The sequence below is a fragment of the Solea senegalensis genome, linkage group LG6, assembly GCF_019176455.1.
Source record: "Solea senegalensis isolate Sse05_10M linkage group LG6, IFAPA_SoseM_1, whole genome shotgun sequence".
In the NCBI taxonomy this organism is placed as follows: domain Eukaryota; kingdom Metazoa; phylum Chordata; class Actinopteri; order Pleuronectiformes; family Soleidae; genus Solea; species Solea senegalensis.
This window is the reverse complement of record NC_058026.1, coordinates 1,508,206-1,528,462: the sequence shown is the minus strand read 5'-3', so window position 1 is coordinate 1,528,462 and position 20,257 is coordinate 1,508,206. Positions and strand designations below refer to the sequence as shown.

The following is a 20,257-nucleotide window of genomic DNA, read 5'->3' as shown; positions in this document are numbered from 1 at the left end:
GTAACATTTAGGAAGGTTTATCGGCAGAAATGCAACACATTGTGAGTATGTTTGTATGTTTTCACCTTTGCCGGAGGATTGGTGTCAACTGGCGTTCAATGTTGCAGAAAAAAGGGCAGCTATCCCAGAGTTAGGTGTGAACACAGCAATAGAAAAATCGCATTTCATGATAGCATCAACCACCAAACCCAGTTCACCTGTTGCTCATGATCCTACTCCACATTATTTTTATTTATTTATTCTTTCTTCCTTCTCTGTTTTTAATCTGTTATATTCATCCGTGTTTTACTGCTGATGTACTGATGCACGGTGACGGTGATGTTGAAATTGAAGGAGTTATTGTCATTATTAGCATTTTTGAGGAAGGAACTTATTATGTCAGAGGAACCCATGAATGTTTGTGATCGCATCAATCCTGGTTAAAAATGTTCGTGGGAAAGTCGTACGATGAAAAAGCGTGGAAAATTGGAAGTGGGTGAATTTTTGGAAATGTTTCATGTACATGAACGAAAGTTGGTACACCCGTTAATCATGTCAGGGCGGTCCAAAAAGTCAATGAGGACGTTGCTGTAAATCCTACAGGAAGGCCGCCATTTTGGGTTGAACAGCCATTTTTTGGCGATTTTGGTGATTTTGCTTTATAGAGGCCGCCATCTTGCTAATTTTCACAAACTATTAACCACTGAAAAAGGAGAAAACACTGAAAAGATTGGAAGGGTATTTTACAAGGTCTATGTATTCTCTATAGTATTTTATTGGTATTTTTTTTAACTACATAATTCTTCTTAGTGCACTATATTTTTCCACTTTATCCACGCTGCTTCCGTAAAGTTGAATATACACCACGCACAAAAGAATTGCATCGTTAAATAATAGTGTTGCATGGTTACTTGGCAGTCGGGAAAATTCTGAATCTCTGAGTTGTTGAAGAGTGCATGCTTTCTGGTAAGCACAGGCCACCATAGTTGCCTGTCATACTTGTTGAAGATCCTCCGTTTGTTGCCTTCTGCCCTCCCACCATTAGATGTCACTAATTCTCACACACTGGACCTTTAAAGGATATTTTCTCAATGAGAAATCTGACATTACGCTCACAATGTCAAAGCTCTGCTCTATAGTCATGATCTTCTAAACGTGTGATCACGTGGTATAAGTGGATCCTCAGTTCTCTGAGATAGCTTGCCCGTTTGCCGCATATCCGTTTGCTGCGTTCCAGTTGGACTGGCTCTCTGATTGGCTCAGGGGAACATTCTCTTGGTCGGCCAGATTATTTCGTGCCACCTTCGCCCTGATCAGGTTTCTACGGTGATAGACCAGATAGCCCGGCAACAGGAATCCAGCCAGGGATAAGATGAGGAGACTCAGATTGATCTGTTTGCGAGGAGAAATGTGTCAGCACATGTGTTGATGGTATTAAGTTGCTTTTGTTTTCTGTGAGCACACTTGTATTTGTTTCCTCCTTAGGACCTTCTCTGGCATAAACCCTGACTTGGTCAGGACCGGTAGTCCTCATAGAGACCAAAACCTGAGGCAGAACCTAATTTCTGACAAAACTGTGGTGATGGTTAAGGTTAAGGAATTAGGCTTTGTTTAGTTTGTCCAAATAAACAGAAGTCGATTCAGAGTCCTTAAAAGGAAAGCTGTCTGAACCTGTGTGTGTGTGTGTGTGAGTGTACTGTATGTGTGAGTGTTTTATACCCAGTAAGGATCTCTTTCCAGCGGTCCCACCATCAGCATGAACAGCGGCTGCTGTAGCAGAGCGAAGGCGGCGCTGATCATGGACTGCATGCCGGTTAGTGTCCCAAAGTGGTTGGCAGGATACCTGGAGTTGGATGGGAGACAGGAAGTGCTTAGCTCAAAGCGTTTATATACAAAATGGTAAGCTTCTGTATTTATGCAGCACTTTTTCCTCGTCTTGGTGACCACTCAAAGCTGCTTTACACAACAGTTTTTGTCATTCACCCATTTACACAGTGGATCTCACATCTTTCACATACATTCATGCGCTGCTAGCAAAGCCGTCAAGAGCAACTTGAGGACTTTGGACTTTTAGAGTAAGTTTCATCCATTGTCTAGCTCTTTATCCTCACTGTTGTTTGGTACGGTTAGGTTTTTTTTTGCATTAATACTAAGAATAGCACCAAATTACCAAAAGCCAGCCCCAACTGTTCCATTCTTGGCACCCTTCCCTTGGGGTACCAGAGTAAGATGGTACAGTATGGCCTACGACAGTTAGCTGATTGCGACAGAAAAACATCATTGGCCGTCGGGCACTGCCCACACCCCACCTACCACATAAAGGTACTGTTCTCAGTCAAAACACAAGCCTGACCCAGGCCGTTCCAAACCGTACCGTACCATGATGGAAACACAGCATAATGCCGAATATCCATTACACAGTTCATGCACGACTCTACTCATTTTTCTTTGCTTTTCCATCAGTGACGGTACCTGATACCTGGTGGTTTTTTAGTACCTGTTCTGACGTGGCTCTAAGCGAGCTGAGCCAATAGTAAAATGTGACGTCACCAGTCGAGCGCGACACAAGAATCAAAGTGAACAAAGCTGAACAGTTAAAAAAACTTTAAAAAATCCTGAAAACGTTCCGTTAATCTCCAACATTTAGCAAAGGAAATGTCTAAAATCTCAATAATTAACAGAGGAATCTGGTGTATTTAGAGACAGCACTGCTGAAAGCCGGCAATCGTGAGCCAATCACGACCACGTTCAGTGGTATTTCAGCTCAGTGACATGCAGGAAGTACTCAACCATTCTGTGAACAAATATTTTTAATCCACTGATTCTAATGATTCAGTTACACCCAAAACAACTGCTTTACAAATCACTAGTTTGTGTGTTTGTGTCGCGTAGAAAACCATGTCACGACAGTTTCACGCAGCCTGGTTATGATGACTCAGAAGGTGGTGTTTTATGATGTGTTTCACCCTGGACGCCATTTCTGTGTGACCAAAACGACTCTAAACTGTAGCGGGTTTGTTTGTGGTCGTACTCACACGGCAGCGTAGAGACCTCCACAGCATGAATGGATGAATCCTCTCACTACGGTGTGCAGAACAAACGACACCATCTGACAAAAAGAACAACAGATAGATGCGGATTCACACATGGTCGCCGTGTCATCACTGAGACTGAGACACAAGCAGAACGTCAGAACTCAAACCTGTATCGGCAGGTGGTCGATCATGGAAAGGATTCCAAAGGCGACCAGCAGGACGTTGGTGAAGGTGAAGGACCTCATAGCGTTGGTCAGTTTCTGGATCTTTCTGTCCCTTTTTTGTGGGTGATTCGAGTGGCTGAAAAGAGCAAATGTCAAATGTTTTTGGGTTTTTTTTACTGCTTTTTATTATGACAACTATATTGACTGTCTCTCTTATACGCAGCAATGGACTTCTATCATACACAATGGGTGAATCAACTTTCAAATGGATGGCTGTGGGTTTGATTGCACTGTGTCCTTGGGCAAGGCACTTAACTTTGCTTCACAAATTGAATTAGATTGTACTGCAAATACCTCTTCAGGGTTGGTGTGACTGGATTCTTCTCCTCACAGTCCTTCATCCTCCAGTCCATCATGTAACCGATCAGTGGACACGTCAGCAGACAAAGCAGCTGCATGGTACCGAAGACGGACGAGTAGAAACTCACTGGGGAGGACAAGGACAAAGCGAGGGTCAATAGAAAACAACGACAGAAGAGTTTTTGATTGGGATGTAATGCAAATTTGCATTGTTTTATCTTGTTTCTGGTCATGAAAGCTTAAAGTGAACTGTGATATCTGATCAAGACAAAGTTAGATTATTGCTGGCCAAGATTATTTTTCTTTTTAGGCAAGAAAAAAAGAAACTTCTCTATCTTTTCTCAGTGTTCCCACACCTTGGTTCACATCAAATTCAAAGACTTTTCCAGGACCAATTCCCTGAAATTCAAGGACTGAATGTGCTGACAACTTATAAGAGCTTGTCTTCATTCATGGCCTCCACTTTTATTGATTGACAAGTGATTGTCCTTGGGATCTTGGTCTGAGTCAGTCTTTGTCTTTTGTCCTTGGTGAGACAAAGATGTTGGAATTTTCATTACTTGCTCATTGTTCTGCACGGAGCGGCTGAGACATACAGTGGACAGTGTCCACAAAACCACCCGTAGTTAGGACTCAACATTTGTCCTGCGCCGGCCTCATCTACGTGCATCAAGCAATGCAGGGCATGAAACAGTAGGTGGCGTTGTAACAAACAAGGGAGACTTATCCACAAGCTGCCAAACACAAGTTCCAGTGTAAAACAGATGTGATAACCACTACACCACAGAACCTACTTCTAAATAAAGCCTTTATTTCAGTGATTTTTAACACATTTAGAGCATGAAACAGTAGGTCAGGTCGTAACAAACACAGGAGACATTTACCTAAATATCAACTCAATCCATTTCTTTTCCTCTTGTCCATTAGCTACCAAAGGTCTGGTTCCACTGGGGTTTGAACCCAGGACCTTCTGCGTGTAAAGCAGACGTGATAACCACTACACTATGGAACCTGTTTATAAAGACCTCCACATGGAAAATTCATCATTTAAGTGATTTTCATCTCTTTTAAGATGTTTAGGGCAGGAAACAGTAGGTGGTGTCGTAACAAACAAAGGAAACAAACATTTGCCTAAGTATCAACTTGTTTCTCACACAAAATTCAACCACTTTCAATGGTTCGCAGGGCAATGTTTGATCTTTCAAGGGCCTTGAAATGTTCTCCACAAATTCAATTAAGTGAAGGACAGCATAGCTTTTTACTTATCATGGGATTTAAACCCATTTCTTGTCCATCAGCTACCAAAGCCCTGGTTCCACTGGGGTTTGAACCCAGGACCTTCTGCGTGTAAAGCAGACGTGATAACCACTACACTATGGAACCTGTTTATAAAGAGGTCAATGTGGAAAATTCTTTCATTTAAGTGATTTTTATGTCTTTTAAGGTGTTCAGAGCATGAAACAGTAGGTGGTGTCGTAACAAACAAGGGAGACATTTACCTAAATATCAACTCAAGCCATTTCTTTTCCATCAGCTACCAAAGATCTGGTTCCACTGGGGTTTGAACCCAGGACCTTCTGCGTGTAAAGCAGACGTGATAACCACTACACTATAGAACCTGTTTATAAAAAGCTCAATGTGGAAAATTCCTTCATTTAAGTGATTTTTATGTCTTTTAAGATGTTAAGCAGGAAACAGTAGGTGGCGTCGTAACAAACACGGGAGACATTTACCTAAATATCAACTCAACTTGTTTCTCACACAAAACACAACCACTTTCAATGATAAACAGGGCAATGTTTGATCTTTCAAGGGCCTTGAAAGGTTTACAAATCCACAAACTTTTAAGGACCCATTAAAGCAAAGGACAGCACAGTTTTTTATTTATCAGGAGATTTACACCCAGTTGTTTTCCATCAGCTATCAAAGATCTGGTTCCACTGGGGTTCGAACCCAGGACCTTCAGCGTGTAAAGCAGACGTGATAACCACTACACTATGGAACCTGCTCATAAAGAAGAGTACATGGAAAATTCCTTAATTTAAGTGATTTTTATGTTTTTAAGATGTTAAGCAGGAAAAAGTAGGTGGCGTCGTAACAAACACGGGAGACATTTACCTAAATATCAACTCAACTTGTTTCTCACACAAAACACAACCACTTTCAATGATAAACAGGGCAATGTTTGATCTTTCAAGGTTCCTTGAAATGTTTACAAATCCACAAACTTTCAGGGACCCATTAAAGCAAAGGACAGCACAGTTTTTTACTTATCATGAGATTTAAACCCAGTTGTTTTCCATCAGCTACCAAAGATCTGGTTCCACTGGGGTTTGAACCCAGGACCTTCTGCGTGTAAAGCAGACGTGATAACCACTACACTATGGAACCTGCTCATAAAGAAGACTACATGGAAAATTCCTTCACTTAAGTGATTTTTATGTCATTTAAGATGTTAAGCAGGAAACAGTAGGTGGCGTGGTAACAAATACGGGAAACATTTACCTAAATATCCACCGGGGTTTGAACACAGGACCTTCTGCGTGTAAAGCAGTCGTGACAAGCACTATCGTGGCGTCGTAACAAACAAGGGAGACATTGACCTAAGTATGAAATCAACTTCTTTCTCGCACAAAATTCAAGCGCTTTCAATGACCCATGTCTGTTAAGAGCAATTTTGAGAATCCTTCAAGGACCCATGAGAACCCTGCACTTATCTGTGTAAACCAACTAAGGCGCAAATAACCTAAAAAGGCAAAGGACAACACAGTCTTATCCTGGGATTTGAACCCAGGGCCCAGAACCCAGGATAACCACTACATGGAACCTGTTTTTAAGAGGTTCCATGGGGGAACCCTGCTTTCTTAATATAAAAATGTTGTCGTGTGTGGCCTCTAAGAAGCAGTGAATTATTAGTGGAGCTATATAACTGTAGCACCAATCAAGTACCATCAAAGATAGGATTCTGGTTCCAGTTCTGATGATCGAGTCAGGGACTTACCTTGTTCACTCGCCTCCTTCTGCAGCATCTCTGAGGCTGGAAGAGAAGAAAAGCAGCAGCAGGTCAGGAATCTCCCCACCAGAAATTTGAAAGGTTCTAATGAAGAACCACGTCTCATGTTGTGCAGTTTTCTTGTCTTTTTTTTTAGGTATTATTCTTACGGTGGGGGTCGCCGTGGGTGACCAAAAACTCCACCATCTCGTTCATGGCACCCATGAAGAAGATCAGCCGCAGCTGGGTCATCGCCATGGTGATGAGACTCCACAGGAAGATTGGAGAACAGACAGAGTGACAGAACGTCACCGAGCCTGAAGAAGAAGAAGAAGAGAGCAAGTGAGGATTAGTGACATCTAATGGCGAGACTACAGGTTGCAGATTAGATTTGGTTTGTGTGGGTGGAGTCACTCTGAATTGTTGGTGATGGGCAGGTAATCAACCAAGTGTGATCCCTTTTTAACATGTTCAGATGTGTCTCAGTGACATGTGAGCAGATATTTGATATTTCAGTCTGATATTTGTCATATAATAAGCAGGTAAAGTTCTGTACTGATCCAGAAAGTTCTTCTGGGATCGAATGGATTAAAATGTGAACATTTAAGGGTGCCAGTATGTCAAATGCAGGTGAATCTTGAATCACCCTGCGCTGGGCCTCGTGAGCCTGGCTGCTCGGGATCTGCTGTCTTGCCGTCCACATGAGCGACGTACTTGTCTCCCGGCGCCTTGTCTTCTTTCTCAACTCCGCTCATTTTCATTGATTTACTACTAAAATAACAAAAACAGAGACAGACAGGTCAGTTATCTACACCATCCCTAACCTGGTTTCAGTAACCATAACAACATGTTTTGGCAGAAGAAAATGTGTAGGAGGAGCCAAGTCTCATTTTTATTTGTGAGAGAACCACTAGGGGGTTGTATTTCATGTCTTATATTCTGCCCGAGGCTGACACTGGCCCCGGGGTCATGCAGGGGCACCTGTGGTCAGGTTTTGAGTTTCGTTTTGACGTTTCAATGAAAATGGGAAAAATAAGCGACATTGGGAGGAAATAAAACGCTGACACTCGGGAAGAATCTGCAGTATCCGCCGTAATTCCTAAACGGCTGAATAACTGCCAGATACGGAAAGTCAAAGTTATCTTGGATAAAAAGGAGCAGAAGAACTCATTCACTGAATTCAATTCTACAGCCATAAAACCTAAATAGATCCCGACGTGTGTTTGTGTTTTAAAGAAGAAAAGCATACTTTATGGTATGTGAAGGCCACCGTAGTTCCCCGACGAGCAGCAGTCGCAACAGAATTTGAAGTCTTAGAACATTTCTGCTGCTTTATCTCCCTGTTAAACAGCATTTTATGACTGGAAAGTGAAGTTTGTCCAAACCATAGAGAAAATCCGCATTTTTAGCTCAGTGAGACACAGGAGCTGCTGGTCTACACGTCACTAACAGGACTCCTGTGTGCTCGTGATGTTAAAATGGTTGATTTTCTCTATGGGATTTGGTGTTGGGGGAGGGGGGAGTTAGCAAAGCAAAAGCAAAGTTCAGTTTCCAGTCAGACATCGGAGTTACTTTAAAACATAATGACATACATATAACAAACATGATACTGACGTGTAGCGGGGGTCCTCGGGTGCAGGGAAGGACTCGTTGGGCCAGTTCAGGAAGCAGTTGAGGACGACCAGGCAGGCCATACCAGACCAAACCCACATGATGACACGGAACGACACGCCCAGGTCATAGATCACCTGGAAGAGGACGGTTTGGATGACATACAAAAGAAGAAAATGTAATGTAAAGAATACTTTATTGGGTCATTTCTCGTCTCATCTCAAGTCAATTCGTTGTATCTGATTTAACCTTCTTCACCTTCTTCTTTCGTTTCTTCTCATCTCATGTTAGGTCACTTTATTCTCCATTTCATCTTATCTTTCTTTCTCCTCTCGTCATCTTCATCTCATCTCATCTCAAATGATTTTTATCTTATCTTACTTTTCTGACTTACTCTAACCTATCTTATTTTACCTTACCTTATCTTTCTTGTCTCATCTCACATTCTTTTTCCTTATCTTACCTTCCTGACCACATCTCATGTCATTTTATTTTGATTTTATCTTGACTTTCCTCTCAACTTGTCTCATTGTATCTCATCTCACGTCCTGAATAACTATTTTATTTTCCATGATGCTAATGCTAATAAACATGTAAGTCGTGTGTGTGTGTGTGAGCACCTTGACACCAGAGAAGGTGACGGCTGAAGAAGCGTACGATCCGATCATCAGGGAGAGGATTGTCGCTCGAACGTGTCCAAACATGTTTGGCAACTAAAGAAAAGGAGAAAAAAGGTCATTTATCCATCTTTTTCTGTCAGAAATGAAACACAACTGAACTCCACAGTGTGTGTGTGTGTGTGTGTGTGTGTGTAAACTCTAAGCTCTGGTGAGTCAACGACACTGACGTTAGTATTTTACATGCACTTTACAAAGTGAACCAGCAGGTGGAGCTAGTGACTTATATACAAACAAGCTCGGATGGAACGCACAAACTTGTTTTTATATCTTAGTTATATCTTAGTGAGGAGGTATATATACATATACATATATGTATATGTGTATATATATGTATATGTATATGTGGGAGAGAGAGAGAGATACTGTGTGTGTGTGTATTGCTGACTGAGGAGAAACTAAAAGTAACAATATATTGAATAGCCACCAGGGGGCGACTCTGGTTGTGGTTGCAAAAAGCAGTCAGTTTTAATAGAAGTTGAAAGTCATAGAAAAAAAACACATTGATGGATTTAAAACACCTACATTAGTTTCTAGAACTATTTATGCACAATTTGTTAAAGTATATATTTTAAATAAATTGGGGGAGTTTATCACTGTAAAGGAGAAGCAAAACATTTATTTAACTAAAATTAGTGTTATTTTATAACTTATAAATTCCACTTTTATTGATTGACATTGTAATGATTATTGTTTTTTTTAAAACTGTTGTTAATAATGAAGGAAGATAGAACTGTGAGGGCACAGTTTACTGGAGCCGAGCTCACAGACACAATGATGAGGTGAAATATGGAAACACACGCGGCAGCAGTTCATGAGAGAGAGAGACATGGAGGGGGAGGTGAGGGAGGGCCAGAGAAGAATGGAACAACAACAACAACAACAACAACAAGAACATGGAAACATGAGGAGAGAGGAATGACATCAGCTCAGTTTCCATTCAGGGATTTTTTTAAGCATATTTGCAATTTGCACGTGAGAATACCTGAATTACAACAAATAAAATACTATACATATATATATATGTATACATACATACACGTATATATAGTACTGTAACAAAGTACAAAATTGACGTATCTGTACTTCAGTTTAAGTCTTGACTCCATTACATTTCCTCTAACTACTTTGTTACTCGTTACTGCCAAATAAAATCAGAAGAAGAAGAGTTGGTATTATGGTCTGTATTTATATAGTTTTCTAGTCTCAATGAGCTGCTGTTTTCACACAGGGTTAAGTGTCTTTGCTCAAGGACACATATAGACTTAGCAGAGCCAGGAACTGAACCAACAACCTTCCTGTTGAAAGACAACACTGGCTTTCCATGGTGGCTATCACTGAGCCACCATGGCTCCATGGCTCTGTTTTTACATTTACTTAAGTACATTTCATATCAGAAAACAGTAAAAGTCATAAACTTTAAGACTTTTTACTTAAGTAATATTATACAAAAAAGTGACTTCAACTTCTACCAAAGTCATTTTCTGGTCACATACTTTAACATTTACTTAAGTATCACTTTTAGGTACTTTATACTTAGGATTGTACCATTGTACCAGGAGGGGTTCCCGTCAGTTTGTTTACTTTTGTGCAAACTGTCTTATCAGAGTTGACACGGAACATAAAAAGTATTGGCAGCTGCTGAGGTTTGCTGGGAATACACACTGTTTACATCAGGCAGTGTTATAACACACACACACACACACACACAAACACACACACACACACACACACACAGGTTTGTGCCGCTATCCTTTTAAGGAATCTGTATTCATGTGGACGCCATCGTTCCATATCAAAACAGTTTTATTTTGAAAGTTGTAATACTGTGTAACTGTGTTATGCTGGAATATCATGATATTATTTTAAACTCATAATTACTTTTTTTTCCACTTGACCCGCCTCCTACAGACCAGCCTAGACACTTATAGTGTTTTTTCACTACACAGTCTCGGCACGGCTCGGCTGTACACTGTTCGGCGTGGTTTTCCATTACTGTAGTACCTCATCAATGTGGGCGGAGTCATCATAGCTGCATGAAACTGCATGAAACTGCCGTCACTTTGTTTTATAGTCCGACAAAGCGCACACATGCTGGAGTAATCGGACAACGAATCGTATTATCCAGGTATCTTAGTCCGACTAAGACACCCGATTTCAGTCGAACTAACATGTTTACATGAAATTAAGTCTAACCTTAACCATCACAACTAAATGCCTAAGCTTAACACTTACCCTTACCATACCCTTACCCTTACCCTAACCTGAATGAATTCTAACCTTAAAACCAGGTTTTTTCAGTTCATGGAAAAAGCCATTTAAATTTGTGGGGCCCAGACAAAATGACCCCCACAGGGTCAAAATATCCTCACAAAGATAGGTCTGCGTGTTTTTGGACCTGGCAAAAATATAAATACAAGAATACACAACCACAAACACAAAAGGACAAAATGACAATGTCAACAATGTCAAGTCCAGGACACATTCTAACCCAGGGAACTGCAGTAAGAGAGAGACAGAGAGACAGGGTAGAGGAGTGTGTGGGAGTGGGTGTGTTGACCACCGGGTTTTCTGATTGGCTGAGAGGCTGCGGCAGAATTTAGAACGCGTGGAACAACATGTGTTGCTTTCCAAAATACACACACACGCACTCTCACTCACGTGGAGACACAAGCTTGTGATCACAAGGGTTCCACAGCAGCAGAGTCACACTGTGTGTTTGGAACACAAACACAGAGCCGTGAGTGGACAGATCCACGCTGGGTGGAGTCCTGGCGTTCTGTCAGGAGGGGCTTGATGATTGATTGATATTGAACCTATTATTGTTATTATTCAGTCTGTGTTTGGTCTTTGTCAAGAGAAACGATGGAACGTCACCTGTGTGCCACATCAAGCAAAACTATCACACCTGGCTGAGGGAGTGTTTGTGCATATACAGCAGCAGAGCAGGGGTGGGCGGGGAGAGGTAGTGACCGTGATCATGAGTGCATAGGGGCTCTGTGGCGCAATGGACAGCGCATTGGACTTCTAGCATAGCTCTATAGAAGAGATTCAAAGGTTGTGGGTTCGAGTCCCACCAGAGTCATATTGACAGAACTTCATTTCTGAGGAACGGGCTAAGATTTGAGTTGTGGTTGCCGTTGTTTCATCTGTCCACATGAGTAGGAGTCACTGCAGCGTCCTGAGAAGAATAACTGGACAAACCCGTGTTGGGTTTTGAGAGGTTCTTGTCATGGATTTGATAAAATTGGTATCGGAAAACATCACGCCTGTTCAATGGGAAAAACAAGATCTAAACAAAAGCTCAGAGAGAGTCACGTGGAATTACGAGGAAGATGTGTTTTTATGTGTGAGCGGTGGAAATCGTACTGTGAGTGAAGTGAAGGTCAAGCAGATTCCCCCGAAGCCATTGAAGGAGACAGCGATGAAGATGAGGAAGGACAACACTGATGGAACAATGATGAACAGAAACATCGTGAAAATTCTCATTTTCTGGTTTTCAAACCATGCTGAGTGAAATGTTCGGAAATGCTCACCTTCGGGGTTGTACGCGGCGGCAGCTATCATCGCACAGGAAGCCGCGAAACACGAACTGAAACACATAAACACACAGGACGCCTGGTGAAAAGTGAGGGTCACTTTTTTTCCGCAGACGCAATCGAACACAATTCCTACCTGCCAACGAGCCTCAGGGGGCGCGGCCCGTATTTGTCCATCAAGATGCCCAGAGGTAGCGTGGCGGCGCTCAACAAGAAAGAGCCGATGGTGAAGCCGAGGTTCAATATCTTCTCCTGCTCCAAACAGCTACTCCACTCGTGGTTCTCCAAGGAAGTGGTGTTAGCACCGACGGAGTCGTTCTCTGGATAAAATCACAGATAAAACAGTCAAAATACGATCATTTAAAAAAAAAAAAGGCACAGTTAAGGCGAGCTACGGTTCTGGCTTGACAAGTTCTATCGATCTATAGTCAGCTAGCTAGCTAGGAGCATTTAAAACACACTGCTAACATCAGACTGCTAACACTCAAGGACTCAAGGTTCAAGGATCATCGTACTGGTGAAAAAGGTTCATGTTTCTTCATGTTATTGAATTTTCTTGTGTTTTATGATTGATGATTATGATTTCATTCATTCTGATCGGATGTTTTTTTTTGTTTTTTTTCTTACCGACGCAAACGTGTGAATAGAAGCCTTCGTTCTTCAGCATGATGAGGAGAGAGGTCCAGCCCAGCAGAACAGCAGAGAAGAGCAGGTTCTCGATGATGGCAGTGATGGCAATCCACCACCTCCTGCTGTACGCCTGAGCCAAACTGGGAGCCATGACAGCTGGAGACGAAAAACAAGTGTGTCAGTTCACCAAACTGATTATCGTCGAGCCTGTTTATTTTTACAGTGTGGTCGAGCAAGGGTTATACGGATATGAAAGAATATAAGTATTCTTTCAAGTTTCAAATTATGCAAAACATTCTTTGTCTTGGGGATAAAATATCTAAAATATCATATTTTGTCTTATATATGTTTGTCAGATTACGACAGTATTATATGATTCTGCATTAGTACATTGTCGCATAAATAAATACTCTTCCGTAATCGCTTCATTATCACACGACAACTGTAATAAACTACATAAATACACGCTTAATCAGCAGTAATTATTATACTACTAATATTCAGTATTAATGATTGCATTATTACACGGTAATTATTACATTATTGAGTGACTAATCAGCAGCAATAACTGCGTGATTACTCAGTAATACAAGCTAAACGAATATTCAGTAGTAATTACTGCGTTGCTACATGATAAACAACAGTAATTACTACACACAGTCAGCAGCCATTGTAACACTACTGACTAACTATATTCAGTAAGGTAGTCATTACTACTCAGGAATCTTGTTATAGTTTAGTACTTACTGGTGATTATCGTGTAATATTGCATTAAAGTGATAATAACTACATTACAAAACGGATATTCGGTGGTCATTACTGCATTATTACACAGTAATCGCTACACTACAGCAGATAACTCAGTAGAAATCACATCAACATTACAGATTACTCAGTAGCACTTAATACATTATTATTATATGACTTCCCGTCATATCTAAATTCATATTCAAGAGGGATCGATTGAAAACTTACACATTACAAACTCCACATCGAGGAAACTAAGACAAGGCAATGTATATATGTACATATATATATATATGTAGTATTTCAGCATAATAATCTTGAAAGCCAAGGCATTGGATCATAAAATTAACCAAATGCATAGCTTACATTTAGAGGAGCTGTAGGCCTTTATGTTAATTTGTCTTTGCAAGCTAATTATTATTGTTTGACCAGAAGTGACCTTATTAAATATTAATTAAATATATGTTTGTTTTTTATTAGAATTTTAATATTTATTGTATTCATCTCATTTAGCAAAAGTCTTCTGGTGTGATGAATGAATTCATAAAATGACTGTATTTTAACAGTTTTGCCCTGAGCCAATCACAAAAGTGCACGCTCGTAAACGTAATCAGCTCACCTAATTTGCATTGACCACCCACCAGCTCCTCCTCTCAGCTTCTAGTCGTTCTGTTGTTGCTGCTGTAAAAAAACCCAACACTGGACAGACACTTTTCATAATATGCTGTAATCTGCTGTAATCTGCTTGAGGGGCTCAGCGCTCTTGTCAATCCACACCCGGCCCGGGAGGTGGCGGTAATGCTCCTATGAGCCGGTTTCCCAACCACAAGCCACTCATACCACAATAATTAGCACTAAAACTTCCAGCTGAACGTAAGTATAGCCGTGTTAAATTATCCGCGGTGAATTTCCCGATATCATGTAAGTATTTAAAACTTGAATTAATTGTGCATCTGTGTTCTCCCGTGTAGTGTGAGCTAACGCCGGGCAAAAGCAAAGAATACTTGAAAGGACGCTGGTTGCGTTATCTTTGCGTGTACGTGTGTGTGTGTGTGTGTGTATGCCACATGTTAGCACTAGCTAACGCAGGCTACCGGCGGGAGGGGGCGCGTGTCCATTATATTTGACCGGAAAATGATTTGAAGTCACTTTAAAATAAAGTAGTACTACTTAAGTACAATTATTAAAGTATGTGACACTTACTGACATAAAATGTACATAAGTTTTGGAATTAAAAGTATTAAAAAAAAGTGAGGAGTTAGGCTTGAGCCATGGTGGATCAGTGGTAGGGCAAGCTGTCCTTCAATTAGAGGGTTGTGGGTTCAATTCCTTGAATATGTGTCCTTGAGCATTAGCCCCAAGTTGCAGTGATTTGGTGATAACGAGTAACAAAGACAGTTAGAGGAAGTGTAGTGGAGTAAAAGTAACTAGAAATATAAATAAAGTACAGATGAATGTGAATGTTGTAATGACATCTATCTAGAAATTGAGTTTCTGCTAGATAGATAGAAAGTTAGACAACTTTCCATAAGTACATTTGTGTTTTTTAAGCACATTGATGAAATAATACATTAATAAAAGACACATTTTTACTTTGTTACACTAGAGGAAGCTCACGAACCATTGGTGGTACACGTGCCACAGTTTTAGAACCATGGCTGTACATGAATCAGTAACATAAATCCAGTATGTGTGTGTGTGTGTGTGTGTGTTTTTTGTCAGAGTCAGTGGTGTCATGGGTCGAGTTAAAACTCCACGTGACGTTTGCTTGTGAGCGCGAAACCTCCGAGGAAGAGTGAGAGGAGTCAGGAGGAAGAGGAAGATGACACCCAGAGAGACGAGAAACGTTTGACCCCAGCTGAACTTTATGGAGTTTGCTGTAATGACAGTGTCGAGTGTCGGGTACTGTGATCTGCACATTTACACACACACACACAAACTAGTTTTTATGCCTTGGCGAGGACACCTCATGCTAACCCTTACCTTAAACCTAAAACTGGGTCTTAACTCTAAAAGCTGTGGATCCCAGACAAAATGTCCTCACAGAGAATAATTTTTAAGGTTGTTTTTGGACCGAGAAAAGATACGTATACACACACACACACACCCCCAGCTGTGAGTCTATCAATATTTGAACTACTGACTTTAGGACCTGCACACTGACCGGAGACCAAAACCTGGTCCTAATGAGGCAGAAGCTCATTTCTAAAAGAACTGGTCAAGTTGAGGACTAATAATTTTAATTGTGGTTATTGTTAAGAGTTAGTGATAAGGCTTTGCTTAGGCTGTAAAAAAATGTCCTCAGAAGAATAGCTGCACAAACATTGTGTGTGTGTGTTTTATGGGGACGTACCAACAGAAATTGAGAAACAAAACAAATTCCCATAAATGTTATTTTTTACCCTCTCAGTTGCTCTGAATTAATGTTAAACATGTTTAATTATATATATATTTATTTAACAATTCATGACGACAAAGACATGACGTCAAAATAAAATAATATACATTTTAACTTAATTTTTCAAGTATTTGGGAAACCAAAAAAAAGTGGAGCATTGATTTTTTTTCAGAGAATATTTGACGTGAGCTCACTGAGATAAACAGAAGGTCGTGCACATTTTAAACTCTGGGTCACCGCGGCAACAGAGACACGAGGAGGAGGAGGTGACGCAACTTTTCCTAAATTTTAGTTAAATGCTAATGTTGGACTTTTGAATTTTCTTTTCTTTCTTTTTTTAATACAGCGAGCGACGTGAAACTGTCTTTGTCCGTGCAGTCTTTATTAGGAACGTCGTCATAAAACGACATTCTTTTTGCAACTCGCAGAATTATAGAATTAGATCAAGTGTCAATATTTTCACTTTTTAAAAAGCAAAACAAATATCGCTTTAATCATTCAAAAATATTGTATTTTATTGTTTGCGCTCCCTGGCTTGTTCTTTGCGCTCCCTCACTTGTTCTTTGCGCCCCCTCACTTGTTCTTTGCTTCTTTGCACTCCCTGATTTGTTCTTTGCACTTGTTCTTTCAAGCTCCTCGCTTGTTCTTTGCACTCCTGATTTGTTCTGATTTGTTCTTTGCACTCCTGCGCTTCTTGTTCTTTGCCCTAACTTTGTTCTAAGCTCCTGGCTTTTCTTTGCGCCCCTCACTTGTTCTTCTTTCCTGATTTGTTCTTTGCGCTCCCTCACTTGTTCTTTGCGCCCTAAGCGTTCTTTAAGCTCCCTCGCTTGTTCTTTGCGTTCTTTCGCTCCCTCGCGCTTGTCTTTGCGCTCCCTCACTTGTTCTTTCGCGCTCCCTCACTTGTTCTTTGCGCCCCCTCACTTGTTCTTTGCACTCCTGATTTGTTCTTTTGCATTCTTTCCACTCTGTTCTTTCGCCCCTCACACTTGTCCTTTGCCCCCCCTCACTTGTTCTTTGCACTCCCACACTTGTCACCCCCTGGTGGCTATTGAATAAATTCATCTATCTGTCATATACGACCATAGCTTACGTGGCTGTGCGTAAGTGTACCAGGGCTTTGGGGTTGCACAGATTTTCCGAGTTGGAAGGACTGATGTCACCTCCAAGCAGCCCGTGGCCAAGTGGAAAGGGAACTTGGCTTGTAACTGGAGGGTTGCCGGTTCAAGTCCCCACCAGGTCAAAAAGGTTTGGGTATCCCTGAGCAAGGTACCCAACCCCATTGCTCCCCGGGTGCTACTCAGTGTGGCAGCCCACTGCTCCTACTTCTAGGATGGGTCAATATTGGGTGGGTCAAATGCAGAGAAATCATTTCCCTAAGGGGATTAATAAAGTATAAGATTTAGATTTGTATCTCTGGCAAAACAACCCTTTATGTGGTTATTTGCAACATTTCAAGAATAAAAACGGAACAGAGCGACGCGTACGACTGATTTATAGCGGCGCTCGGTTGAAACGTACAACAAGGAACTTGGAAAATGTACGATAACTACAATGCGGCATTGTAAACTCCCTGAAACGTCCAGAGACAAACATTTACTCGGCTACAAACTTTGAAAATCTGCCACTCACACATTCTGTCTTCAACAATGATTCATACACACACACACACACTCGCTGTGAATGCCTTACTTTCAGAGTTGCCCCGCTGCTGCAGTGGACGGCGTTAGTCTGAGTGAGTCGCGGTTTCTGGACGGTGGTGGTGGAACTTTGATCGGTGATCTGACGTTGGTCTTCCTCTCTTCAGGCGTTTGAACGTGTCATGTCTTTCTCTCCATGTGGCAGCTGCATTCACTCGCACATGTTCACTCTCTCTCTATCTGTGCGCACACACTATGTCTAAATAGAGCACACACACACACACACACTACTGACCTTAACTCACACAGAATGTCTATCTTTGTGGGGACACTAATGTTAAAATGATCTGTATTTATAAAGCGCTTTTCTAGTCATGATGACCACTCAAAAAGCTGCTTTACACTACCATTCACCCATTCACTCACACTTTCATACGATTTCAACATGACAGTGGATACACCAGGGCAAATATCGCTGTGTGTTTTTTAATGAATTTATTGTTATGCTGCCGGTATGAGTTGCAAATAAATCACTCTTCTGTGTCCACCGTACTATGAAGATCTCCCTAAGACTGCTGCAAGTAAAGAAATCTCTCTTGACATGAAGTTCTTCTTCAATTCACTTCAACCTTTATTTCAACAGGCAAGGCGGTCAACAACAACATTTACGTCGCTCCCAAAAAAAACCCTCACTTCTACTCACCTCACACCTAGAAACATGTGGGGGTCTCAGCTGATAACAGTAATAATAATTAATAAATAATAATAATAATATAGTTGTGAATAGCAAAAGTGTGATCAAACTTGGTACACTGGGGATTTGTCACGGTATGCGGGACAAATTAAATTAAAAATAAATATTAACCGCATCTATGTTTTGGTACAAAAGAAAAGAAAAAAGAGAAAAATAAGAACATTAGAGGCTGCTAAAGAAGAACAGTATTAACAAAAATATAGAAAAGAACTGTAAGAAATGACAACAAATGTTATCGAGGAAACCGAACGAGTGCAATAAACTGCCATGTTGAAAGAATAAGGTCTAAATTTTATGAAATGATGTCATTAAATTGCCAAAGCTAAACTGGAATTTAAATTAAGAGAATTGTGAAAATTCTATACAATAAAGTAAGTTTTATGGAAAAAAGGGGGGGAGGGTGATGAACAAACAATAAGTTGATACAATACAACAATACAAAGTCAAGGTCCTAACATTAAATACGTTTGTTGTCCATCACACGCAGCGTAAATTCAACATCTTCATCAGAGCCGTCAGTTTTGAAAATGAAGAAAAAGTAGCACAGAAATTGATCCAAAGAAACAAAGTCAATTGTAAAAATGTAAATGATCCAACTCTACTTATAAAGTTATGCCGAGCGGCAGTTCATCCAAAATGAGTTTTTTATTCAATCGACAAACCAAAACAAAAAAAAACAGGAAGTAGGTGGGTCAAAAGGAAAAAAGGGGCTGAGGCTAAAGCTGATTTACACCCACTGTTAATATTAATTTTTGTCAACATATAGTTCCATTCTCTTTATTTGTTTTGAATCATTATTATAGTTTAAAGTAAACTGCGTGTTTCTAGAACATTAGTAGTTTTTAGATTGTGATGTGTAGCATCAGTCGCAGTAAGCGTCAACTTAGCAGCAGCTCATTGGTTTTGACTGCATATCATTTCCTTTTTACGATTTTTCACTGTTAAAGGCCTAATTTATTTGTATAATTATTTCAATTATTTGACTTAGAAAAAGCTGTATATGTGTGTATATATATATATATATTTATTTCAGGCGTGGGCCTTGCTTTGAGGGGAGGAGGGCGCCATCTTGTGCCAGCAAGAGCTTGCATGTTGCCTTTTTTTTTTTTTACTACGGGAAAGAGGAACGACATCCTTTCTGGTATACAAAGGCCACCGTAGTTTCCAGTTTCCTGACGCACTTAAAAAAAGGGGTGGTGGTGGGGGTGTGACTATCTGCAGTCTCCCCACTAGATGGCACTAATTCTGTCACACTACTGGACCTTTTAAGCATCTTTGAGAACGACACGATGATTAAGCACCAGCCCGTGCTTTCTATTATCCAATCCACTTACTGTTCACATTAAAAAGGTGCTTTATGTAGCATTTTATTATCGGAAACTCATCAACACGCTGTCTGGTTCATGGATGTGTCCGATCAACGTACGTCCTCCTTACGTTAAATTAAGGTTAAAAATGACAGGATTAGAGCTGCAATGATTATTCGATTGTTAATCAATGACTAAATCAATCATCGATGAATAAGTTTTAGAGTTACAATTCATACAAGCTTTGTGATTTTTCACCTTCTTAAATATTAATATTTTCTGGTTTCTTTGCTCCATTTGACAAAAAAAAGACATTTGAGAAACATCATGATTTCCAGGTTTGGTAAACACTGATGTATGAATGTGAAAGTTTTCTAATCTCTGAATGTGTGAACGTTTTCTAATCTCTGAATGTGATTTCAGGTTT

General features: G+C 40.5%; 1 protein-coding gene and 6 non-coding genes across 9 annotated transcripts; 1 reads left to right on the top strand and 6 right to left on the bottom strand.

The window, feature by feature from the left end:
• Positions 1–750: 750 nt before the first annotated feature.
• Positions 751–18,008, bottom strand: slc43a1b (solute carrier family 43 member 1b). Of its 3 annotated transcripts, none has more exons than XM_044028078.1 (15): positions 17,822–18,008; positions 12,985–13,143; positions 12,494–12,677; positions 12,355–12,410; positions 12,188–12,264; positions 8,762–8,854; positions 8,145–8,278; positions 7,177–7,301; positions 6,701–6,847; positions 6,540–6,575; positions 3,533–3,665; positions 3,182–3,314; positions 3,015–3,088; positions 1,699–1,822; positions 751–1,371 (listed from the first exon to the last, which is right to left on the bottom strand). In XM_044028078.1, the coding sequence occupies exons 2-15, from the start codon at positions 13,136–13,138 to the stop codon at positions 1,162–1,164; spliced, it is 1,680 nt and encodes a 559-aa protein (XP_043884013.1). In that variant the 5' UTR covers positions 13,139–13,143; positions 17,822–18,008; the 3' UTR covers positions 751–1,161. The 3 variants fall into 3 exon arrangements, with proteins under 3 accessions (XP_043884013.1, XP_043884015.1, XP_043884014.1); XM_044028080.1 differs by having other exon boundaries at positions 7,177–7,298; XM_044028079.1 differs by lacking the exon at positions 17,822–18,008 and adding an exon at positions 14,354–14,642.
• Positions 4,478–4,550, bottom strand: trnav-uac. Its single transcript has one exon. It is a non-coding gene; the product is annotated as a tRNA-Val (tRNA).
• trnav-uac lies at positions 4,849–4,921 on the bottom strand. Its single transcript has one exon. It is a non-coding gene; the product is annotated as a tRNA-Val (tRNA).
• On the bottom strand, positions 5,085–5,157 carry trnav-uac. The gene has a single exon. It is a non-coding gene; the product is annotated as a tRNA-Val (tRNA).
• Positions 5,471–5,543, bottom strand: trnav-uac. Its single transcript has one exon. It is a non-coding gene; the product is annotated as a tRNA-Val (tRNA).
• On the bottom strand, positions 5,857–5,929 carry trnav-uac. The gene has a single exon. It is a non-coding gene; the product is annotated as a tRNA-Val (tRNA).
• On the top strand, positions 11,812–11,903 carry trnar-ucu. Its single transcript is given in 2 exon segments — positions 11,812–11,848; positions 11,868–11,903. It is a non-coding gene; the product is annotated as a tRNA-Arg (tRNA).
• Positions 18,009–20,257: the final 2,249 nt, after the last annotated feature.

What these genes read in the sequence shown, in the direction of transcription:
- slc43a1b (XM_044028078.1), bottom strand. Translation starts at nt 13,138, where the DNA reads ATGGCTCCCAGTTTGGCTCAGGCGTACAGCAGGAGGTGGTGGATTGCC. An exon ending in TGACCTTCACTTCACTCACA is followed by an intron (nt 8,855 to 12,187) that starts GTACGATTTCCA and finishes CCTTTTCTTTAG; the next exon opens with TTGCCAAACATGTTTGGACA. An exon ending in GAAGGAGGCGAGTGAACAAG is followed by an intron (nt 3,666 to 6,539) that starts GTAAGTCCCTGA and finishes TGTCCTCCCCAG; the next exon opens with TGAGTTTCTACTCGTCCGTC.